This window comes from Mesitornis unicolor, unplaced genomic scaffold, assembly GCF_000695765.1.
Source record: "Mesitornis unicolor isolate BGI_N332 unplaced genomic scaffold, ASM69576v1 scaffold14796, whole genome shotgun sequence".
NCBI lineage: Eukaryota > Metazoa > Chordata > Aves > Mesitornithiformes > Mesitornithidae > Mesitornis > Mesitornis unicolor.
This window is the reverse complement of record NW_010190402.1, coordinates 79,321-105,154: the sequence shown is the minus strand read 5'-3', so window position 1 is coordinate 105,154 and position 25,834 is coordinate 79,321. Positions and strand designations below refer to the sequence as shown.

General features: G+C 40.1%; 1 protein-coding gene across 1 annotated transcript in view; it reads left to right on the top strand.

Annotated features, from left to right (window-relative positions):
- Window positions 1–5,985: 5,985 nt before the first annotated feature.
- VEZT (vezatin, adherens junctions transmembrane protein) overlaps window positions 5,986–25,834 on the top strand; it is a gene marked incomplete at its 5' end in the record, with an annotated part of 47,239 nt that continues 27,390 nt past the window's right edge. Inside the window, 5 exons of the mRNA XM_010186401.1 lie at window positions 5,986–6,174; window positions 12,881–13,066; window positions 19,870–19,959; window positions 22,405–22,580; window positions 25,200–25,475. Of these exons, the coding sequence (XP_010184703.1) occupies window positions 5,986–6,174; window positions 12,881–13,066; window positions 19,870–19,959; window positions 22,405–22,580; window positions 25,200–25,475 (917 nt within the window). The remainder of the gene's footprint in view (window positions 6,175–12,880; window positions 13,067–19,869; window positions 19,960–22,404; window positions 22,581–25,199; window positions 25,476–25,834) is intronic.

The window sequence follows — 25,834 nt, the reverse complement described above, 5'->3', positions numbered from 1 at the left end:
ATCATTTTTCTCACTATCAGAGTATCTTTTACATTAACATATCTCTGGAGGAAACAAAGCACAAACAGGGCATCACTGCCCTAGGAAAGCAATATTTCCCATCCAGAGGTTCAAGAGGCGCTGCATATCATTGTGATTGAATAATGATGGGCATTTTACTCTATCCAGGAGGTACTGCCATGCTGTATCTAGATTATAAATGAATTCCTACAGCAGCCAGCGATTTTCATTCACTGACTGCATAGTCCTCAGCACTTCAGTTCTTGCATTTGTTACAACCAGTTGCTCTTGTAATTAAAATGCAACGAATTTCGGGGGTAGGGGGGCACAGAACCCAAGAAACACTGACATGGGCTCACCTGCCAGCAGTGTGTCAAATTTTTTAGTGTGGAGCAGATGGTACTAAAAAATGGAAGAACAACGCATGACATGGTTTATTGTGTCTGTCTTCCTGTATTAAGGAAGGTCATGAGACGGGAAATTTGATGTTGTTACTTGAGATGAGGTTTTTACAAAATGGGCTAGAAGACAGAATGCTCTAGTTACAGTGTAGTATGCACTGTGCTACAATAGTAGTTACAGTGTAGCCCAGAGTCCTCTGGAAAATGGCAATGCTTTGTGTGTTTTGATACAAGACTGTAATTGCATCAGTATTTTTGTTTATTTGGACAATGACATCTGCTTGTTGTTTCCTTTTTCTGTTTCTAACATATAAATTAAAGAAGATCCTTGTTCAAACTGGCTACATTTCTGCATCATTATTCCAGTGGGAGCACTGTGTCAGAACTTCATTGCTTTGATAGTTAATAACTGCCATCTAATTTCTGACTTGAATTTTTTTCATGGCCACTTCATACGCGCTTTCACTTTGGCTAATATGGTCCATGAGTGGATATAGTTCTTTATTTCTCTGGAATTTACCTCTCCTAATGTATTCACAGAAAGCAAACCTATCCTGGCTAAGGATTTTGCTAAAGTGAATAATCCAATATATTTCAGCTTCCTTTTACAAAACAGATTTTCCTGTTCTTAGTTTTTTGTTTGGTTGTTTTTCACATCTGCTTCAGTTTGAGTTCATCTTTCTTCACCTGAGCTTGCAGCATGGTACTCAGCGTTCTTGCTGGGGTCTTGTACAACTAGTTCTCTTGCTTCTGCTGGGAATATTTTGCTTCTTGCATCCTAGGCCTACAAACAACTTTTTTTAAGTCTTCCTAACTTGATTGTAATCAGGAAATTTCATTAGCATGGTCTTTTGGTATAAGGATAATAAAGGAAAATTCAAAAGCTTTAACCACAGCCTGATTCTTTAGGAGCTCCTTTGCCTTCTGATAGCTTTCCGTTCAGCATAACCCATTGTTATTTCTGCCATCTACAGATTTGGTTCCTTTCCCATCTTTTTCATCTTAACTGATACGGCACAGTATCAAAAGTCCATACCCATATGGTACAGTATAAAAAGTCCATATAGACTTCCTGTGTTTATCTAGAAAAATTAGCTGTCTCGTCAAAGAAAGATGTCAAGTGACTTGGGCACAGTCTGCCTCTGGTGAACCTATGAGATACCTTGTTTGGTGATCATCTGTTTTCTTCTTTGCCTTTGAATTTTGCAAGAAGGAATATTCTCAGTAGCATGCTGGCTTTTGATCAGATTCACAGGCCTGACGTTTTCCTGATTGCTTTTTTTCTCCTTGAAAATATAAGCACTGTGTTTACTTTTTTCCACTTGTGAGTTTATAGATTTATTAAAAATCCTTTCTGCTGGATCTTTGATCTCCTGTATTCATTCTTTCAGAAAACTGGGATGAAGGTGCTCCACAGACTGCTCTTTAAGTGCATTTTCAGCTCCAGTCATTTGTCTTTGCTTCCACCTAAGTCATTTGTCCTATATTTTAATGAGTTTGTGCAAGGTTGGGTTTTTTTTAACATTTGCATAGATATTACAGCTGTGCTCATAGAATTAAAGAATGATTGGGATTGGAAGGGACTTCTGAAGGTCATCTGGTCCAGCCTCCCTGCTCAAGCCACCTAGAGCCAGTTTTTCAGACCTAGTGTTTTAAATGTAAAACTCTACTTGTACAATTGTGTAAAATATAGGACTGGTTTAATTTCATAGACATAACCACCTCTTGTATTTTGTTTTTTGGTTTGTTTTTTTTTTCATTCACAACAGAAAGCCATCTCACCTGAGACGTTGTTGTAATGAACTCATGAGTCTTGTGCCATTCCTACAAACAGTTCTGTCCATATTATTAACATAATGTTGTTATTCACCGGCTATTTCAGTACTAATGGAAACACACATTACGGAATAGCCCCACTAAAGGCTGGCTGAGTGTCACGATGGTAATGTCACTGTTGAATCTAAGCTTTTATTCTAGGTCTAGGGAATGTGATCATTAGTATAACTGCAGACTTTGAAGATCCGGGATTTGTTTGTCCTATTAGAAATCCAAGACTGAAAAATAGTATTTATATTGTATATGCCAACTTGCACGACTTCAAATTTTATTTTGTGCAAATGGGAGAGTAATACCAAGTGAACAAAATCAGACTTTCTTTGGCTCCCCTATCTGCACCCGATCTCAGAATCCATACTAATCTGTATTTAAAAAGAAAACAAGCTGGGGGTGAGCACCAAGAGAATCTCATGCTGAAATTAAAAATTTTGTATCTATGTAAAGTATTGAACAGACTTCTACTGAACCTAGAATTGGAACCCCCAGCCTCAGAACAAAGATTTTGGATGTCTGTGAGGTGCTTTTATTTCACAGCCGGCCCTCGCTCAAGCAGTTGCATTCCCATCACCGGGGGAAAATCCCATTGCACAGGAACGGAATTGCACTTTCCACAGTTTGGAGAGACATGCTCTGTGTTCTTTGCCTTCCTGCTGAGGTGGAAGAAGCTAACAGGAAAAATGAGTCCTGAAAGTCATGAAGAAGGGCTTTACGAGCAGCCCCCCATCCTGAGGGGCAAAGGAAGCACCAGGGCCCAGCAGAGCTGGCAGCTGTGTGGCACTGGGTCTGGCCTGTGCAGGGAGGAGGTGGGAAGGAGGGAGTCCCTTTAGGAGGGACGTGGGACAAAAGCGCTTGGGAAATACTGGGTGACACCATAATGTGTTCAAGTGTCAGGTTCAGAGAGACAACTCTCACTGCATATTGAGACAACCAGCCAAGATGCTGCTTGGTGCTGAGGGACATGGAGGGTGCTTGCATATAATGTTCTGACACACAGATTTCTGTAAGGCTTAAGAGAGATTCCAGCAAGAGGCACCACCATTTCCCAGCATTATACAACTATGTTCAGAATACCTTTAAGCTCGTGTGTTCTCTGCATGCCTGCAACAGTAAAATGTGTCTAAAACATGGTATTTCTTGCTTAGAATACTGGTACATTGCTAAATTAAGACGTTCAAATCCTTATCTGAACCTTTTTAATCCAAATGTAGCTTTTATCAAAACAGTCAGTGATGTTTATTTTCACAAATGCTTTCTCTACCCACATTGAGCTGTTCTAGAATTATTTTCTTTAAAAAAATGAAACAAAACTAAATGAAAACCCCAGGAAAGCTAACCTCAGAAACTTTTTGTTGTGATGAAAATTTTAAGTCACATTCATTCAAAAAACTAAAGACTTTAGGACTTGCAAAGTAATGTGATTTTTGTCAGGCACCAGGCTTATTAATACTGGATTCTAAAAAATAATGTCTTAAATGTTATACATTAAGAAAAAGAAGCAGCTGAAAAAGAGCATTCACACAACTTCATTGATAGCGTCAGTAATGTTCCCTCAAGAGGAGTTTTTTCACCAGATATCGAGTGGACTAAAGATGTGGTGCTCTCATTTTATGAGCATGAAATAAAGGCAGTTTTAAATACATAGTTCCATCAAAACCACAGTTCACCCGTCATTGTGATGAGCTGGCTCTGAGGCTCTGCTTTGTCTGACTGAAGTGTGGGCTGTTGCCAGGAGAGGTGTTTGGGCTTCAATCCTCTTTTCCTGCCTGTTCCCATGCACTTCCTTGTGCTGGCGTCTGGATTTGTGGGTGATGCTGGAAGCTGACTCAGGAGACTGATTTGGCTGTGAACTAAACTGGCTAAGAAAGAAACAAAAGATGGACATTTTATTTATTTATTTACAATCAGATCAGTTCCTGGTTCCAGCTCATCATTTGGCTATATAAATGCTACCATTAGTGTTCTGAAATGATACTGCAGCTTTCATCTGCACCCACTGGTAATGGCAGGTTAAATTGACCGTGTAGCTGCAGCCTGGGGAGACGTCTCTGCTGCAGATTGCAGTGTGTATTACTACAGAGGCACCTGGACTGGTGACAAATGGACTCTTTTGGCTATCTTGCTTCTCAGCAGTTTGCTAAGAGGAAGGGGGAGAATTGAGTGTGCTCCTTGCCATCTCATGACTGGGAGGGAGGTGATACCAGAGAGAAAATAAAAGAAACTGCAAGCTTAAGATTGTGTAAAGAGCCGTCTGGTTGTTGCAGGAGCAAAAGAAACTCGCCTGGCATTTTTGGATAATGCTAGTGTTGAATCTGAAGAGAAAAAAGTATTATATGGGCCATGTGGTGTATGAACCCATATTCCCTCTATTATTTTTAATAGAAAATTTGAAAACAAAACAACATGATGATCCATAGTAAATTTTGAGGTCTGTTTGTCCAATAATTTTGTCATCTTCCTTTGTGTTAATTGCTCTGGGTTAAGGTTTTGGGGAGTTAATACTGCAGTACTGTCGTCACAGCTTCAAGTCGTGAACCAACTTGCTTAAGACACTTGAATAAAAAAAAACCACTCCTTTTCTTTTAGATTTTGTAATATAATTGTCTCTCTTACTTCTTGGATGCTTTGTCCTTCAGTGAAGATGTTTGCTTATAGTGTGTTGTCATTAGGTGTTAGAATTAACACGATTTATAATAGGTAAACAAGTTAATTCTTTGGAGCTGTTGTTTTAAAGAAGTTTCCAGAACGTTTCAAAAATACTTCATTAGTTTACCAGTCAGATGCATTAATCTCATTAATTTAATGTAAATTAAGTGTAAAATCTGCGAGTTGTTTGTAACCGGTATGAAACAAACTGGTGTTCCTGTGTCAGCCTAGTCTGGTAACTTGCCTGATCAATGACTTCCCCTTCCAAGCTCCAGGTAGAGTGGCTGCCCTGTTACTCTGTCCTCTGATGAAGGCAACATTTACCACTTTTAACTTCACCTTTTCAGGTATTTTTCATCTTTGTCCTTGTCAGAAAGGTCCTGCTCACCTTTCCACCTGTATTTGCAGTTCCACTTTTGAATGGGTAAATAACCCAGAGCTCCCAATGAGTTTCAGCACTTTGCCTAGTACATAATATTTCTTTCTAAGACTTTTCCGTCACAGCAGTAATGTGCAACCACCTGCTGAAAATGCAAAGGGAAGAGCATTCCCGTGTCACAGATCCAGTGAAATGGGACCATACACAGGCTATAAAACTTCCATAACACTTCAGGACGCATGGATGCATGCAGAATTAGATATATTATCGTGAATCAGGAAATATCCAGGCACAGTAGTAGATTAATGGCTTCAAAGTAGTTCTCGGAGCCTGCTTCTAAATCAGATGATACAGGAGATCTGGAGAAACCAAGGTCTGTGTTTTCTGAAAACAGAATAGGAAATTTAAATTACTCTTTTGCTGCCTTGAAGTCGCTGTCTAATATTAGCCCTGTCAGCTCCTGGCTCTTTGTCAGTGGGAGCACAGGAGGAGGTGGTTGCCAGCCAGGAGAATATGACCAACGCTTTTAAATACTGTTGCTTGGAAAGTCTTATTAATGGCTGCATATGAGATCGATGTGCAATAATTCTTTCAAGCAGTATCTTTTTAAAAGCCTTTAGCAATCTGTCATCCTCGTCTCCCTCCCCCCTGGTTAGAAAGCCACATTAGTCAGGAGAAATCGCACGGTCCTGGGAAGTTTCAAACCGCATCCGCTGATGCTGTCAGGAAAATGCTTCTGTGCGGGAGCGCAGGGGCGACTCCACTGACGGCTGCTGCTCATCCTCGGCTCGGGCCATCCTGGAGCGACCAGCGGAGAGGAACGGGGAGGTGGGCGAGATTCTGTCGGGTGCATGGGAGCGATACCGGAGGGAAAAATGGAATACCCTCTTCCAGGAGACAAAGCTCGCGCTGTCTGTGAGTGTCAGCTCGACTTCTTCACATCTGTGTTTTCAGAGAGTGGGGGGAGATTTCAGTACTGTTTATTTTGTTCTGAGTTTAGCCACCTGTTCAGCATATCTCAGCCTTTGCTGTCACTGTAGTAAAAATGTTGATTTATCTGTTTTTAAATGATAATTCCTAACTTGTAGTTATTTTGGAGGTGATTTGAGCTCCCACAGTGGTTCTGGCTTATTGGAAACCTCAGCTTTGGTAAAACATATCTGCATTTTAAGGAGAGATGTTTAAACCTCTTCTTTTGTGCATTGGCATTAAGTATTACTTTGAAAGTTAATCTGCTCCATTAGCTATGGTTGGAAACTAGAGCAGGGGTTTACTAGGTAGTGAATTTTATCAGAGAAAAGAACGTAGGGTGTGGGAAGTCCCTGTCCCTGATGGAGAAATCCTGAGTCATTTACTTCATGATGCATCAGCAAAAATAATTTGGGTGTGGCTTTGCTTTTCAGCTGCTATTGTAAGGAGACCACGCAAGCTGACAGTGTCTTCATCTGGTTTGTGATTGCAAGGGTTTTTCTCAGAAAAGGCACAAAATGCCTCACGTGTTAACATGCAATATCTGTGCTTGCAAGGCTGCAGTAGATGTAAGTATTTGAGTAGATACCTATCAAAAGTAAGCTCTTCTCTGAGGCTAGGGAATTCTCCGCTGAAACGACCTTTCCATCGCATAGCAATGTGCAATGTTATATATGCTTGATTATCTTTTACCGTTTGCCTTGGTTTTGATTGTTTTGCTATTTATTTTTACTGTAGGCTTAGAGCTGCAAACACGATGTTTGGTCTTCAGTTTAGGTGATGGTTTTTTCTAACCAAGTCAGTGCTGTGTTGCAAGTGGCATTAAAATAAGCATTGGGGAACGGTGAAAGAACAAAAGTAATTTAATGGACTCTTCTTTAATCCTGCATAATATATCTTGGATTTAGAGTGAGACTCAACCACTTTCAACAGTTTTGAAAAAAGGGGAGCTGTAATTAAATGTATGTATTTGAGTGAAATAATTTTTCATAGTATGGATCTAACATAAGTATGCTCAGGGAGTTATGAATGAGGAGGAAAGCATTTTCTCTCAATTCTGGAAACAAGAGCTTATATAAACCTCTTCTGTACTATAAGTGTCTTGTTGCAATTGGGTGGCTTTGCAGTATGACTAAATGTACTGGATTAGAAAAGTCATAGAAAGATAAGTGGGGGTTTTGTTGTTAGTCTCTCCTGAGTCCCCAGAAAACCCTAATTCTTAATATTTTCAGAAAGTATATTCCCACTCAGCACAGTGACTGTTTCTGACCACCTTGCTTCGCTTATTAGTAAGTTTTTCCATGTCTAATCAGTAAGAAATGCACCAAAGAATAATGGTATTTTGTCTTCTGGCTGTCCTGGAGCTGTTTTCTGTTTCCAGCACACATTTTGGGCAGATAACATAATAAAAAAATGCCCTGGCTGTGAATGTAATGCCTATCTCTTGTATCTAGGTGGTCTCAAAGTGACTCAGTAGAGGAAGAAACACAGAAAAAACTTCAGAAATAAATACAATATATTGCTGAAACCCCCTGTCTTGGTATCCTCACTTGCTTTAGATAATGTTTCACATCAGTAACTGGCGGCGTGATGGTAACATAACAATAAGCTGAATTATTAACAATTTTTTTCCTTCTCTGCTTTGTAAATTATTCATTACCATGTCATTCAACCAGAGACAACCAGACATAAACCTAACTGCCAAACATGAGTAATGCTAACTATTCTATTTGTTATCCAAGTTGAGAGTGGTTGAAAGTAAAGATTCAAAAATACATGGAAATAGATTCCTCTAAAATAATATGATGCTGTGTTAATAGGAAGATAAGATTTTATATTTTAAATTTCCTTTTCCTGCCACCCACTGAAACACCCTTGCTGTCCCATTACCTCACATTCTAATATATAAGCTTTCTCTCAAGTCTAAATTATTTTTTTCTACTATAACTTATTGCTGCTTGCAAGGATAAACTTGCCAATATGTCCTGGATTTCTTCCACTAAAAGTATCTGTAGTGTATGCAAAAATGTAAACTCAGGTGCTCTTTTTTAAAATTACTTTTCATTTTTTAATGTTGAACTCTTGAAAAAAGAAATGCATGAATTCTGGGCAGAGAAAATTAGGAGGAAAAAAGGCAAATCCCTCCTATTTTCCCCAACCAAGGAGTAGATTTATTTAATATAATCATGGTCTTTTCAGGTGAAAACAGCTGAGCCTGACAATGCTGATGAATGACAGCATGAATTGAAACCAAGGAACTTTTCTCACAGTTAGAAGTGCATGTGCGTGGATAGGTACTTATCTGTCATCCTTTTTATGGGAAAGAAGGCATTTAGGAGTGAGAGGTTTGGGTAAGGATGCAAGCTAGAAATTCAGAGCTATAATTTGTGGGACATCAAACACATTATGAGATTTTATTATTGTTTTTAGAGCTTTGTGAAGATGAAAAATGCTTTGTAAGCATTAAGTATAACACTTCTGTCTCTTGCATTTTAACAAGCAGTATATAGAATAGGATATTTTAATGGTCTCATATTGCAATTCTGTAGCTGCATAATTAGTAATTTTCTGATTGATAATATTGGAACATCTGTGTGAGAGTTCACATACATGAAATCTACCCTTCAGCTTTTTAAAAATCATTTACTGGATTTTCTGGCCATTGCATGGATATGTCACGGGAGGAATTTGCTACTGACTGTTTTAAACATCCTCAGCGAGTTGTACAGACCACGTAGCTTTGCAGGTGACAGGCTTGTCAGTATCAGTTAAAGTTGGGCAGTATCAAGGACATGAAATACAACAAATAAATCAATAGTGTGTATTTTTATGTTAGTGTAGGGTAATGTATGTATGCCATCAGTGATATTTCTAATAGGAGTGTAATCTTCAATTTTTGGGGCAAAATATAAAGCTGAGTGTGCTACACTGGAAACCTCTCTTAATGGAAGAATTTTATGGTTGGTTCATTAAGGTTCTTAATAGTCTGATTTCACAGAGGCCTCAACACACTTCTTATCCAGCGCTGCCTTCACCCACATCTTATGTACTACTCATGGTTTGGGAAAGGGGAGCAATGGTGGTTTGCTTACAACATAAGGGGTTTTAGTTAAATTCTGCTAATAATCTTTTAGAAAAAAAGGGGAAAGAGAAAGCATGTGGAATGAGAGAAATGTGTTGGAGGAGGATTGCCATAGCCTGAGTATTTTCTGAGAAACTGGAAGAGAAGAAGCGTTATCTACTTGGAGGGATATGTGATAAATAGACATGTTAAATTTTAATCAGTTAGCATTTGCTAACTCAGTAATCGCAAAACTGATATCCAGTTCTGAACAGTGACCAAAAATTGCAAACCTACCCTTAATGAGACCCCGTAAAAGCCTTGGAAAAGTTAATCGGAAGGAATTTATGTAAAACTTAGTAAGGTGCCTGTATTCTGCCTTTATTATGAGAACTAATAAAATTCTTTATCCTTGCTAGGGGCTAAAGTTTCATTAACATTTGAAGAGATGGTGTGTTTTTTACTATTTCTGTAGAGTAGAAAATGTACTACTGACAGTTAGATGGAAGGTGCTGATGTTGCCATTAGAGGGGAGAATTAGGCATTCCTGCACCTGCAGTATTTCACTTACTAAATGCAGCATGCAGGATTTTAGCTCATTTTCTCTATCTTCAGTGGGCAGTGTCTCTTCTCTGTCTGTCTCTGCCTTCCTTCATCCCTTCATCTGTCTCCCTTCCTTCATCCATTTCTGTGAGGAAATTCAACCAGTCTAAACAGCATTAGACCAGTTTTCTTGATCAGCTTTTAGAAAATCATCTCATCATGGAGTCCAAAGCGAGGTGCACCCTGAGATACTGGTGGAAAAACTCCTTGGTATATGTGGGTTATTTTGCCAGCTGTCTGCGTGTAGGTGAGTACCAATAAAGTACAGAATAGTCATGTGTCAAATGATGTCTGGCCTTGCTTGTGCCGAGTATAATCAGGATGATGAGCAAGGTGATGGACAAGTATGGTCAAGGGAATGGACAGGTCTGCCAAGAGCCTGCAAATTATTTCCTTGGAGTCCTGCCTGGAAAGAGCGTCAAAACAATGATTTTGAATAAAGCATTCTCTGTTCACCCACTGTTTTGTCTGTGTGTCTTTGTCTACATGGGGAAAATTCTGGCTGGGTCTGACTGAATCCTCTGCGCTACCCTAAAGCCTCTCGTGTGGGGGTGCTCAGGGTGCTCAGGTGTGCTGGCAGTGCACAGCCTGGCTCTGTGTGAGAGCCATCCTAAGAAAGACAAGGTTATGCACATCCATTCATATGCCCAGTTTTGTCCTGAAGTTAAGTGAATTTAATAGTGTCTTAAATAAGAGCAGTAATCTAATCTATGATGTTTTCTTTTCCATTTTAATTAAATAATTCTGGTAAAGTGGCATGTTCTACTTAGGGAGAAACGTGCCTTCTTTCCAGCCAGTCCAGAGCAGCACATTGTTTAACTGGAGTTAGATGCGTTTGGTAAGATACTCAACCATGGAGGAAGGGTACTTGCAAAAAAGATGGGATTGAGTTGTCACACTGGAAAAATCCCCACAAGGAAAGGAGTCATTGACCTATCCTAGCATTTTACACAACCGTTGTCATTGTGGGTGAGGGAGGTTGGTTGTACCTGCACAGAGCTGGGAGCTGGGGTGGATGTTTGAGTTTCGGGTCGTGACTGGGCACTGAATCTGTTGTGAGTAACTCAAGGAGGGTGTGCAGAAGCCTGGCTTTGTATGCTTTAAATAGGTAACAGTGATCATAGGCTCATTTAGGTTGGAAAAACCCTTTAAGATCATAGCACTTTGTAGTAGATGTTCTGTAAATGTTTTACTTTTTATTTGCAGTATTTATAGTATCTCATTGATTGTATGTAATGATTCATGAATCAGCTTGTGTTCTTCCTATACAGTTTGCTAGTGCTTGCATACTAGTGTGGGATATTGATAACATTTTTCAGAGGTCAGAAGGAATCCCTGTCTAACTAAGCTATTTAGGATTGACTGCTGAGAGATTTTCTTAAAAAAGAAGTCTCTTTACATGTCCTGAGTATAAATATCCTTTATAGCATATTTATTTATAGCATAAATATCCTTTTCATCAAATCTATCTTAGATGCTGCCATATGTTTGAATGTAAACAGAAAAATAAAAGTTAAGTAAACCTAGATATGTGATGCAGATGACAAGAAATTTCAGAAGTCTGTAGAGATAAATCTCTAAACATGTGAACACCCACTCCCTGGCAATCAGAGCTCCATACCGTCTCTAAGAATTTTAATTAAGGACTTTTTGTAAATTAGTGGTTTTGCCAGCGGCTTAAAAAAGTTGGGCTGTGGTGGTGGTGTATTATTTAAGCAACTGTGATACTTCTTTGCCAGAAGTGCTTGTACTATTCTTGGAGAGAGTAGAAGCCTTTTTCTAATTTGTTTTTCCATTTCTGTGCAATGCTCTGTAGGTACCTGGTCAGGTTACAGTGAGGCTTCATTTATTGAAGGTTTGAAAAGTGCTCTAGTTTTGAAGCTTGTTTCAGTAGGAGTGGTTCAAAGCATAATCTGTCAATGTAAAATCTATTTAATTTTTAAAAACTTTGGGAAACCAGTACTGTTAAGTGTTCAGAAGTCACACAATAATATTTAAAAATATATTGCCAAATACATAATTTATTATTGAAAACATAAAGAACTTTATGGTAACCTAGAAAAAATGTTCCCATGGGAAAAGCTGATTGATTGCATGTTTATTTCTCATCACATTGTTCAGTATGTTGACTCCCTTGCAGCCTCTTTCATTATGGTCAGGATAAAACTTAAGGGAGATATTTCAAGCAAGGTTTTGGTTTCTTTGCTATTTATTAACTGTGTTGGGTTTTTTCCTGTTGCATAGAATCACAGAGTGGTTTGGGGGTGGAATGGACCTTCAGAGATCATCTGGCCCAACCCCCTGCCATGAGCATGAGCATCTTTCACTCGGCCAGGCTGCCCAAAGCCCCGTCCAGCCTGACCTTGAAACACTCCGGGGATGGGGCATCCACAGCTTCCCTGGGCAACCTGTTCCAGGGTCTGACCACCCTTACAGCAAGGAATGTCTTCCTTATATCTAATCTGAATCAACCCTCTTTTGATTTAAAGCTATTAACCCTTGTCCTGTCACTACAAGCCTTGGTAAAAAGTATCTCTCCATCTTTCTTATAAGCGCCCACTAATTATTGAAAGGCCGCAATAAGATCTCCCTGAAGCCTTCTCTTCTCCAGGTTGAATAACCCCAGCTCTTAGCTTGTCCTCACAGGAGAGGTGTTTCAGCACCTCTGACTGTTTCTGTGGCCCTCCTCTAGACCTGCTCCAACAGGTCCATGCCTTTCCTGTGCTGGGGACCCCAGAACTGGACGCAGTACTCCAGGTGGGGTCTCACCAGAGCGGAGTAGAGGGGCAGAATCACCTCCCTCACCCTGCTGGCCACACGTCTTTTGGTGCAGCCCAGGATGTGGTTGGCCTTCTGGGCTGCAAGCATACGTTGCTGGGTCACATCCAATTTTTCATGCTCCACTATCCCGAATTCCTTCTCTGCAGGGCTAATCTCATTGCTGGTTGTGTGGTTGCTGTATTCACAGTTGTGTTTTGTGGGAAACAGGGAATGATTTTTAATGTTGTTTTCTCATTTTCTTTTTTAACTCTCTTTCAGAATTCCCCACTCTACCAATATCTGCAGGATTTAGGGCACACAGATTTTGAAGTATGTTCATCTGTGTCGCAGAAGGCAGAGCAATGTGCAGCAGCGGAAAGCCAAAAAGAGCGGACTGTGCGTGCTGCCCAGAAAGTGAGCACTCTCCTGTTCCTGAGTATTTATCTTCTCGAAAGAGAACTACTTTACTTCACAAATGGGCAAAATCAGAGGGGATAATAATAAATCTCTTACTGTATTTAAAAAAAACCAAGACAAACCCACACAAAAGAAACCCCAACCAGTTGTCATGTCTTGTCTTTAAATGTGTTTGGAAATGCACGGTTTGAATTGTTTCTTTGCACTTGTGTAAGCTAGGGAAGCAAGAGACTTTGATAGTGAATTTTTTGAGTCTTGTAAATTATGTTATTTACTGGATATTGTTATCTTAGCTTAGCATGACATTCTGGGAACAAAACCTGTAATTTTCTGGAACAGAATATTTATAGTTTCCAGCCCTTCTCAGGCATTCAGTTGCTAAATATCACTTACGCTGTGACAAAACATAGTAAGACAGAGGATTTCTGGGAAGTATAAATGCAATAACCAATCTGAATGAGATAGTAGAGCTGTGCTTAGGTTATGGCAGTTTTCTAACAGTCAACAGCTGACAGGGATCATCAGCTGATTAGCTCAGACTTCTTATTTCTCTGTCATTTTAAGTACAGGCTTGTGGATTTATTAAAAACATTTAGGCATTCAAATTATGCTTGAGAATTTGGCCATTTGCACCTACTATTGCCTACACGTTTTTTGTTTTCTTTATTAAAAATAAATGGTATTTTACTGTTACTGGTAGTGTATAGGCCATGTGACTCGGAAGAGGAGCTGTAGTGTGGGTGAGGAAATGCCTTTTTTGAGTCGAGTAATGTAGGAATCTCTTTGCAACAAGTATACTGAAAAATCAGTAGGCAGTCTGTCTTCTCCTTAGCACTCAGATGGAGCATGCAAAGAGCAGTTATTTTCTGCCTACTTCTACGGTGGAGAGTTCAGTTTCGAGTGGACGTGCTCCAGCTATGTGCTAAGTCAGGAGAAAAAAGAGGCCTCCGTTCAGATTTCCTTGCCCTGGCCACTGCAGGCCAAGGTCTCCATGCAGATTGTACTGGATAGGAGGGCATATGGCAAATGAGAAGAGCTGATGCTTTTCTTAGGATCTTTTCTCAGATAATACCATCTTGACGTATATCCACTACTCAGTTCTCAAAATGCTACAAGAAATTAGCAAAGTAACAGTCACAGTTAGCTAGACTTTATTTCAACATTTTTTTCTTCAGTTTTGTTTGTGTCCCTCTTGTTCCTGCTTTGTTTTAGGTCAGAACTATCTTTTTCTCATGGGATTTTTACTCTATTCTGCTCTGTGCAGGGTCTTAGGTGGGGTAGGATTTGGGAGCATACAAATTGGTGTGGATAACATCAGACAGATTTTTTCTGATCTGGGGGAGGAACGTGTCGGTTTTGAAATGTTTTCTGTGGTGTGGTGTATGTGCAAGGAGTGACATGCACAGCCTTTGAAGTTGAAATTTAGACATTGCAGTGTGAAGTCTATTCATCTAGCTGTATTCAGAGACGTGTTGGAAGGTCATATTTTCATATAGTGATATTAGTTTAAACCACACTGCATAGACTATGTAAACTTCCTCACGCACTCATCAGTCCGCTTGAGAAGCCAGGGTAATAAAACATGTAACATTTTGCTCTGGTCTTCAGTCCTCTTGGAGTCTTTCTTTGTGGACAGGTGGGTCATTATTTGTGTTAATCTGGTGCACTGTGCATTTTGCTTTACTGCCTTGATCCCCAGTTTCTGAGACTTGTAGTCCTATGGAAGTGTGCCACATCGCCCTCCTCTCATGCCCCACTTTCTGATCAAAGATGGCCATAGAGATAAGATACAGGGAACGTATCCCTTGAGTAGACCAGTGAGTACCACTGCACGCCCAGCACATGGATTAGCCACAGCCTGTAAAAAATTATAGTAAGAATCCCTAAGTTTAGTGCTGTTCAGCTGAGTTCTTGTAAAGTTTACAGCTTTTCAAAGAGTTCAGCAATTTGTAGTAAAAAATTACGAAGGAGCTTCATACCAAACTCCAGTCTCAGGTGCTGAGGATTTGTGAGCCCAGTAAGCAGATTAACTGAGGGGAGGAGGAGAAGGGCTTCTTGCAGTGCTTCCTTGGCTGGTTTCTCTAATGTAAGTTTATTTTAAATTTAATGAATAAACAGTTTCTAGTCACTGTTGTTGTGGATAGCTATTGGATTTGTAATAACGATTACTTCTATCAGTGGTCACAAGGCAAGGCTGAATTTAATTCAGGGTTTAACTCACAGTTTTTAATACATTAATTTAAACTACCTTTAAAAGTATTCATGGAAGTATTAGGTCCACTGCTTTACTTTTCAGAATTGTCAGCTGGCATTCTCCGTAACACTCAAGAAACCACTTGCAAATATATTTTCCCTGTAAAGTTATTTGCAGTTTTGTGGTACGTTTATATTGAAGATACCTATTCTGGCTTAGTGCAGGAAGACTTTAATTAAATGACTGTTAATCGAAAATTAGGGTGGCATTTCCTTGGCTGATGATTTGCTCATTGCTATGGAGTAATGCATGGACTATCGCTTGTGAGCTGCATTACTTTACTTTGCATAATTACTTTAGTGGAAGTCAGTAAAGCAGTATGAGCTGCGTTCACGTATATAATTTCTACTGAATTTAATACAAAAGTGCTGTGGGGTTAAGAACCTCAAAAGTATTAAGGTATGCTGCTTTTAACAAGCCTCAAGTATTCTGGTTTTTTTCCCCTCCTTTTGCACTTAATTTTATTGTGTTGAGAGTAAGTCCTCCGGTTTTGTGTCAGATGTAGAAGTGATTCCTCATGGCTTACCTTACAATTTGAAGGGAGTGGGTGTGTGAAAATGGGCTGTCCATTTCTTACAAATGCTGGGATGACGTTCACATTGTCTCACTTCTGTCTAGACACAGATATGCAGTGGAAATAAGGAAGAAACCTGTGTGTAATTTCCAGTCATAAAATGTCATAGGTTCTTCCTGCTGCTGTTTCAATATCAGTTCAGGAATGGTGACGCTTTTCTTTTGTAATCTCATGTCAGAAAGTCTGGCTTTGTCATTTGATTTCTGTGTCCCGTTTTGGTTGGATGTCTCAAAAGGAAAGGGAATTGAGGGAGAGGCAGCTGGCCACACGTTTAAAGAAGTGGACTGGATTTAGGAGGATCTGAGGCTTTACTGCAACTTTTGTATGACGTACAGGCAAATCATTTACAGTCCCATCCAAACATTTCCTCATTCTTACCTAAGGTTATTATCACTACTCTTCTCTCAGCCTATGCTGGCCATGTCTACTGAAATTATAAAATGTCTGGGAAACAAATGGTTCCTGAGTTCTGAATATGTACCTACCCACAGTCCTAACATAAAGTGATCGTATCTAGGGCCTAGTGTAGTTTAAAATACAGTCGCAAGGAGTAGACGATGTCCCATGCTGAGTGATGCCTAGTATGTGTGTATCGTTTTCCTTCTGTTCTGAAAAGCAAGTTTACAATTGCCTGAAACACTTATTTGAAATAAAGATAGAAGAGCTGCAGCATTGCTCCACCTTAGCGTTGAGATTTTTCACTCCTCTTGTATTCAGGCAAGTAGGAACCCTGTGCTGATACAATCTGGTGACCTGTAGCAAGATTGTGGCAAGGTGAAGATATAGTTTGGGATTTTCAGGGACTGAAGAAACAAATCTGGAGAAAAGGAGTTTCCTAGTAACTGATACAAATGTTGCTGCTGTGTCTTGCTGTCCTGCCAAGCAGAGCATATGGATCAGGCTTTAAAAAAGGCAGAGGCACCAGTTGAGTTTGAAGCACACCTTAAATAGTTCTTTCTGTGTGTGGTTTTGGTGTTTCTTTAAATCAGAAGTGAAAAGCTGTAAAGGTGCCTCAAGGTTGTGTGCTGAGGGCTGATGAAGTGCCAAGCTCCCATCTGAGGGAGTACAGAGATGTGATTTAGCACCGTAATTATAGGTGCAGTGTTCCTGGCTGTACCAACCTCTGGAGAAAGTTACAGCTAAAGTTCTGGTCTGATGATCACTTGATACTCAGAAGTGCAGTTTGCAAGAGCTCCTAGACCTGTTTTCTGGAATTAAATCCGATTTGCTTGTTCTTTAAGGAATATATTTCTTTCCATTTGCATTTTTCCATTCCCACTCATTTCCCTAGATGGCTGTGCATATCTGAATGTTTAAATTGATGGTACTGTTACACCTTATCTCATCTTAGATGTGATAATACCTCATCACTAGGACAAGGCTGGTGCTGGAGGCAGCTTCAGAGGGTTGTGCTGGGACTGGCCCTCAGCAGCTGTGCAGGTGATCTGATGTGGAAGGGCAGAGGGACCCCTCCTTTGCCTTTGTCTGCGGCTCCCACCCACTTACTGCTGGCTCTGGGTAGCTGGAAGCTATTTAAAATGTAGCATTTTCTTCTTTCTGAAGTGCACAGAACTGCAAGGTGCCAATGGGAATGAGGACATTTTAGATACTTGCTGGTTTGCCATTTCGAGTTCATCCTGTACAAAAGCAAAAGTGTCCTTATAGTTTTATTTTACATTCAAATGAATGCACCGAAAATGTGCATATCCCATGCTATTTTTTTTATAAAAAGTGTTAGGAGTTACACGTCTTTGTTGCTCAGTTTACAGAGCGTTTGACTGAGCGGTGTTCTGAAGTCGTAAGAAGAATACTCCAGAAGCATCGGCAACATGACCTGACTTGTGTGTTGATGGGAGTTGTTTTACTTGTCAGTAACACTCCCAATGGGAGTGCAGACTGTGAGACACTGTTCCAGGGATCTGAATAATTTAATGTGTTATTGTGCTCTCCTGGGTCACAGCCCAAGACAGCGGGTTGTCTTGTTTTGTGTTTGCAAGCACTGACATGCCTGACGAGTGTTTATGCAAGCTCAGCTTTTTATTTTTAAACTAAAACACAGAAAATAAACCAAAATATTCCTGACGTGGCACACTAGTATGGGTTGTAGTTTTTTCACTGATTCTAGAGTCTAGTTCAGTCAGCTGGAAGCAGTTTAAAATGATCCTTGCTGTAGATGTAAATGTTCATGTCAAAAACCCAAGGGCTTGTGAAGGCTAAGAGGTTGGAAGTAGTAGACTCCAAGAGGCATAATTTTCAATATGAAATGGACTACTCTTTCTGTACTCTGCTTTTGAAGTATGGGAAAAGTACTTCTGAATGAAGTACCTGTCTGCAACTCAAATGCAGAGCAAGGAGTTTTGTTTCGTTCATCTCAATTTTCTACAAATTGTAATTGGAAATTTTTGTTTGATTTTGCACCACTTTACAAGAAACCTGGAGGATATCCTAGTGCTGCACTTTGTGGCACTCTTCTTCTTTTCCAGCTTATGTCAGTGCCCTTGAGCAACATCAAAATGCAATCACTTGGATTTATTCCATAACCTAAGAAGCATGGATTGCTGGGATCGTTCCTCCTAGCAAGCCTTGACGACGTCTGCTGTCATTATGAAACCCCTGTTGTTGGCTTGTCTCTCCACTGAACTAAAAACACTTCCTTTTGGCCAGGTCTGCAGCTCTCACTGCACACAGAAAGATGAGGCATACGTAAAGAAAACCTCGAGTTAGGTTACCTAAATGGACACCGCCGTAAGTTATTTCAAAAACTGTTCTGCGAAGCGTAAGGGCTTTAGGGTGACAATTTGTGGCACTCCTGCCTTTCAAAGGGCTGTCAAGCTGATCACAGGGCTGACCACAAAGCTCCAAGCTCCCGTCGCTTGGTTTTACTCTTCTATTTCCCACCTTACATATGTAGAAAACAGGAAAAAAAACCCAAAAGGGAGAAACGGAAGAAGCTGGTATAATGCAGACACGCTTTATGCATTAAGCTGTTATAATCAAGGTTGGTTTGGTTTGGGTTTTATTTGGAAACAGTGTGCTACGAAATGTAAGTGCTCCGCAATGAATTCTTTTTGGCATGCATTTCATTTGATTGTATTGCATGTCAGCAGTCTGAAGATTAAGAGGTAGGGCCTGAGAAGTCATGAAATATATGTCAGTAAATATTTTGAAAAATACTTCCTGTCAACTCAGTCTGAGGAAAGTAGATACACAGTATGTCAAAAACTCCATTATTTTCATTGAATGGCTATAGAGTGAAGCAAAATTGTGCATCTATTTAATTATAATCTTGTATGCATCGTATTTTAGGAAGATACATGAGTAAAATGTGTGATAACCAAGAGGGAATCCCTCTAATTAGTGGCATTCGAAGTAATGTTTACAGCTCAGATGAAAGCGTGGGTTTAGATTGCATGGGAAGTAGCGTGAGGAGAAAGTACCTGATAGCAGGGAGTTTCTGGAACAGTTCCTCTTCTTACAGTCACTCTTCCCTGTCTCTGCCCACAGCTCCTCCAGAGCCTTGTACTCAAGCTGTGGTGGTTGACCAAGGAGAGCTTGGTCCTCTCCTGGTCTTTTCTTCAGTCCCTGTCACCATTTAACTTCACTGCTTTTTTTTTATCCTCAAGGAGAAAGTCTTTCATGTGGATGGAGTAGCTGCCAACTTGAGAACAAACCCATTCTAGCCGTGGTTATTTTTAGCAGTACAACATAACAATCCATTATGCTGCAAATAGGTGGGGTTACTGAAACCTTTATTTCGTGCTCTTGTGTACAGGCAAACTGAGGGGAAGCAGATGTTCCCTTAGCGCACTCTGAAGTGAGGCCAGGCACTGTAAGCGAAACTTCCTTACAGGTACTTGGGTTAACTGAGTTAACAAGAAAAAGCAAATGCAGAAATAAAGGAATTGTCTGTTGTTATTTATTTATTTTTAGCTTGATTTTCTTTTTAATTGGAGTAATTTCTGTTCCCCTCAGCAAGGCATCCTGTCAAAACTAGTTGAGTTCTTTAGAAGTTGGTTTCCTTTTCCACAATATAAGAAAAATGATGACATACTTCACCGACTGGTAAGTGATCACTTTTTTTTTTCCATTTCCTTTCCTAATCCACAGCTCTTCCTCTGCTCTTGTACCTCGTCCTCTGAGCACCATCTTTGGCCTAAGAGTTTTGGCTCTAAGAGTTTTACTTCTTCAAATAGTGTTGATTCTGGTTTTCAGAGTTACTGTGCCAGGCAAATTGGGCACAAAAGAACAGGATTATCATTATTATCAGCAGCCAGCTTGAAGATGTTAAAAATGGGGAAGAGAAATCAAAATAAAATGAGTGAGCAATTGAAGAAATTCTTGAAAGCAGAAAGGAGTTAACCTGCCCCGTTTGATGGAAGGCAGTGTGGAGGTGCGGACTGAGGAAGTCCATATGTTGCACTGTAGTGCCTTGCAGACAGAAGGCTCCAGAGCTTCATCTGAGTGTTGCTTCACCCTCTGGTTCACCCCGTTAGCTCAGGCATAGCACAAACACACACAGCTGCACTACCCCTGGACCCATCCTGGCCTAGTTGTTTCTTTGCTGCTCTCCACAGTGCTTTCTGCATTTGGGAAAAACAAAGCAAACCAAGGCACCTCCGTTATGATACTTCAGAACAGTGTCACACATTAAGAGCAGACGACCTCTGTGTAGCAGTCTGGCTGTAGGGAGAGGCAAGAACAGTCTTCTGTGCTACCCATGGGCTCATCCCAGCAGGTCAGAAGCAGGTTGGGTGTCCATCTGCCTCACCAGAAGCTGTATTCTCCTACTCCTGGAGCCTGCAGGAACTTTTAGGGCCCAAGCCAACCTGTGTGGGGTAGACCTGAAGGGTGATAGTTCTACCCCACATAGTTAAAAAATAGTTTATGCTGCCTTTACACCTCTTCTCTGCAGCGCCACTTTCTAGCCAGTTCAGTCTCTAGCCTGGGCTTGTCTGGGATTTGCTTTAACTTGCACCCAGTTGCTTCAGGTTCCTGGTCTGGCTTGCAAATGTCACAACAGTCAGACTGTTCCAGAATCTAAAAGTTAGAGTTTTGGTTTACTTTTTTCTGCTATGAGGTAAGTGTGATGTCTTCAAATGTAGCTTCAAAGAAAAATGTTGAGCAACATGAAAAGTTAGGAGTTTCCATTTCTCAGACCGCCGAGTCCAATTGCCAAGTCCAATTGCTATCTCTTCTCCCTTATCTCACAAGGACAAAATTTCCTCTGGAACCTCTCATTACTGATCTTTGGTTGTCTTTTTTCTTCCTCCCTCTTCCCCTGTGAATCAAAGGTATTAACAGCTTTTTTTAGCCTTACTTTCTTGAGATGGAGACACAGCCAAAGAATATGGAAAACATGTTTCTCCTGCTGCTTGCTGCAGTAGGGTACTGAAATGACACAGGATGCATCAGAGGAGGGCAGAGTTTCCTCTTGCGCACAGTCCCGAAACAAATGTTTTCCATTAAATGTAGAATGCAAGTTAACTCAAGTGACACCAATGTATGGAGTTAAACTTCTGATCTTGTGGTTTCATAAAAAATCTCCTTTTGTCGGTGACAGAACTAGACAGATTTTGTACTGTGAGATGTCATCCTTCTGTTGACAGCTCTTATTAGAGGGTTTATTAGCCATATTCTCCTTTCTCTCCTGTAATCTAGCTGGATGCAAAGACGCGCATGTTCAGTGTTTGCTGGGTTTCGTTACGACATTCTTAACTTGAAGTGTTTTGCAATTATAGTTCGGTGTAGTATGCAAATTAAAATTTCAGGGGGCTTTTCTGGTTAATACATTTGTCTTCAAGAGGTGCTTATTTGTCTTGAAGAGCTGTAGCCACAGAGAAAAAAATAGCAAATAAATGCTTATCATGGCATCAAATCCACAAGTATGTAACTCCCTGAAGTTTGCCTGGAGTTTAGCAAGTGCGAGGTCTTCAGACTCCCGTGCTTTGGGATCAAGTTTGGATCAAGTTCCCTTGGGAAAGGCACAGAATCCTGTGGGAGACAACTTCACTGCCTTGGCTGGGGGCTTCAGTCCAGTGCATCGACCTTACTCTTATTAAGTGTCCACAGGTGGCTTTTTGTTAACTGGTTTGTAATATCTCTCTTTCTAATTTTTGTTTGCTCATTAATGACATAAATTATGTCGTGACGTTAAAAGAAAAAGTGTTTGCTGTTTTATTAATGATCTTCTAATAGGTACGGGACCTCTCTGATTCCTACGCAAATAGATATTGGCACCATCTGTGTGGCACGTTTCCAGGTATTGTCACTATCTAGGTCAGATCACAGAGTCAGTGCGGTGCATCCTGCAAGTCTGAACTGTTAGGTACTATGTGGGGTTTTAAAGTTAAGCAAGTTTAATAATGAAGTAGTTATCTGAAATCTTCCTGCAGTCTTTGAGAACAGATTGTTGTCAGTGAAGTGTTTTCCTTGTTCAGCTAACTTAATTTGAAGAATTTGCATATTCTTTACTAACGCCTGTTTTCTCTCCTGCCTGTCTGTGGTAAGGATGTTGGATTTCGGTTTGACACGCTGCGTACCATCCTGCAACAGGAAGTTCTGCTGCAGGAGGATGTGGAACTGATTGAGTTCCTTGACCCCAGTATCCTGTCTGCAGGGCAGAGTAAGCAACAGGAAAACCAACAGCTTCCAACGCTACGCTCCCTAGCAACTCCTAATATTTGGTATTGTACAGAGAATATCTACCACTATATTCACTGAGAAACAAAAAAAAAACCCTATATGTTGTGTGTTCTTCATATAAAATGTAGCAATAAAGTTACCACTTTTTTTTTCAGGTCTTTGAGTCTTTGGTCCGTTAGTCCCCAGATTTATGGATAAGCATGTTTTCTGTTCCTTGGGCATTTTATTGAAAGAGTGACTTTTAATCTGAGATAGCTACATGAACATAAATGGATATTTACAAACCCTAATTCTTGTCATAAGGAAGAACTCACGTGGTTGATTAATTCATGAATTTTGAAAGCTATATAGTGATGATTTTCATAAATGAGACACAATTGTGTAAACTGTGTTGGAAAGTGTCTTCTCTGCTGTCATCTTCATAGAGTATGTCAATAGTAGGGGAAGATAATTAATTTTCACAGATGTAGAATACCAGAAGAACAGACTAAAGAATATATAAATATGACTCATTCAGAGGCTGGTGAAATTCACCCTAGAATACTGAAGGACCAAGCTGCAGCAGTGTCTGAGCAGCTACCACCTGTATTTGGAAAATACCAAGGGTGATTGGTGTTCTGACAGTGAGTGGCTCAGAAATGGACAGGAATCATTAGATAAAAATATCTCATAAAACAGCCCAGTGCTATGTTTTCTTGTGTAAGTTAGGAAAATAGTTGGAATTATTCTAAAACCACAGCATGTTAAAAACTCCCAACTGTTTAAGATGCAATATGTCATTACTGATGCTCTCTGTCAAACAAGGGAACTTTTGAACCAGATTTCTCCAGTGGTTTGTCCTGGTCTTAGCACTGTTCATTGTTTCTTTAACTGTTTAGAAGATAAAGTGCACTTAAAAATTGGTGAATATTGATTAGCTTACAGTTGACACCAAGTTTTTAGGTGTTTTGGCAGAATGGAGTTCAAAAGTAGCTTGACCAATTGGAGAAATATCTTGAAATAAATAAAAAAGTCAAGAAAGACAAGTGTCTAACGCTGCACTTCGGAAGGAAAAATCAAATTAACAAACACAAAGTGGTGAATTATTGGGTAGACAGTACTGCTGCAGAAAAGGATCTGCACCTTGTTGCAGGTAGGTAATTTAGAGACAGTCCAGAGCAGAATAACAAAAGTAATGAGTTTAGGAAGTGTAAGGAGTTTGGAAACGAGTGTGTTAGGATTGTCTGGCCAAAATGGAGAAAATTGAGGTGGGGTGGAACGATGTGTAGAAGTTATTTAATAGAAAGTGGTTATCAGTTGCCATTTACTCTGTTCAGAAAAGGGAAGGATATGAGGGAAAATAATGCTATGAATTTGCCAATGATTCAGACTGGACTTGGGGGAAATCTTCTGAACTCTAAAGGTACATTTGAGTTGGACTAGCTACCTGGGTGGGTTGTGGGGTCTCCATTTTCTTCTTCAGTCTGTCCGTGATGGTCTGGATTAACCAGAAATCGAAAATGGACAAAAGCAGCTCTTAAATTTATTTTGTGTGTGTGTGTGTGTGTGTGTTGTTATTTTTGTAATGTACCAAGGAAATTATAGACTGTGTGTCTGCCCTTTTTAAAGTTAATTACAATTCTGGAATATTTTAACTCTGGGCCTTTACTGAAACCTATCAGTAGCCCTGAAGAGTTAACACTCGTAAAGATCATTGTAATATGACCACAAAACTGTCCAGAAAGTAGAAACCCAGAGATCGTGTCTTATTTTAGAAATGGGAAAAATTCCTTGTGAATACTTCCAAAATTAAATACAGGATATGCAGCTTAAAGGAGTGAAGAAAGTGAGCATTTTTCTTTCAAAAAGTTCTGAAAAATTGGGGGTGTTAGGCACCTTGAAGCCCATATCCCATTCATCTCTGTGAAGACTGTCGTCATTTTACAAACCTGCAACTGTAATGCTGTATGTGAATCGCAGTGTATTTCCTAGCATTTTCCTATTTTGTTGAATTTTTCTAGATGAAAAGAACAGCGTTGTGAAGTTTTTAAACTTGAGGAAGCTTTTGTACTCGATGAGTAGCTGAACTGAGATGCTAGTAGCTCGGTTCTTTAAGGATTTTCAGAAGCTGCCAAATTATTTAAAGTTATTATTCAAGCCATCTTTATAAAAATGTGTTAACAACTAGTGGTGTGTTGGTGTCCAAGTTAAATGAGTCAGAACCTGGAAAAAATAAAGCTGGCATTACTCGGGGGTTTTGTTACCAAAAGAAACATGCCCTTCCCTACTGTACTCCTGAACCTGGAAGTACAGATCTTCCAGTTCCTACCCATCCTGGCTTATAATGCTGAGTAGTCACGTTTTTGTCTTTTTCTGTTTCCTTTTCTTTTGTGGTTTTTTTCAGAGAAACTGACCTTTCAAAGTGGCACATTATTCTTTTAGTCGTGCCATAAAAAAGCCGGCTAAATGTTTCCTTAGAGTTTACCGACCAAGTAATACCATGTATGTGTACATCTAAATCTGCCATCGGGAGCAGCTTTCCGTGTTTACAGCTCCCTTCAGAACCTACATAAAAGCCCCGTAATAAGATGTCGTAATCTCAAATGTAACTGAAAGCTTCGTGATTTCCCCTTTGCTTGACCTCAGGAACCCGCGGTTGATGGCGCTTTCTCTGCTCGCAGGGATGTCTCGCTGTTGCTTGCCTTCGTGAGCGCGCTGCTTGTGCTGCCTTCGTGGTGGAAGGAGTCGTCGTGGCCGCTGTGGGGACCAGTTCTGCTCGTCTATGCGGTCCTGCGAGTGTGGGGCACATGGAGGACAGCCAAGCTGCAAATGTCCCTGCGAAAATACTGCATCCAGCTGGAAGAAACAGTGGCGAATAGCCGGGCTTTCACTAACCTCGTGAGGAAAGCTCTGCGGCTCATTCAAGAGACTGAAGTAATTTCCAGAGGATTTACCCTGTGAGTCTATATTTCACTTTGTTTAATATGCAGATCCATTCAAGCCAGATGTCTTCTAAAATTGTCTCGTTACACTGTCTCCCATAACAAGTGGCAATGCTGAAAAACATAAAGCTTTTCTTTGAAAGTATGAATTCTAACAACTCAGTGTTAAAACCCTGCGTCCTGTAGGAGAATTAAATTTCACAAAACTTGTATGCCTTTGAAATCTCCAGCTCTGATAACAATGAGGTACATAAAGAAATGGATTTTGAATCAATTTAGTTAACTATTTTGGGGAGTCATTTTGAGGGTTGGTTGTTTGAGAGGTTTTTGTATCTTCTATTACCAAATCTTTGTAAATAAACTGACCTGCAAGT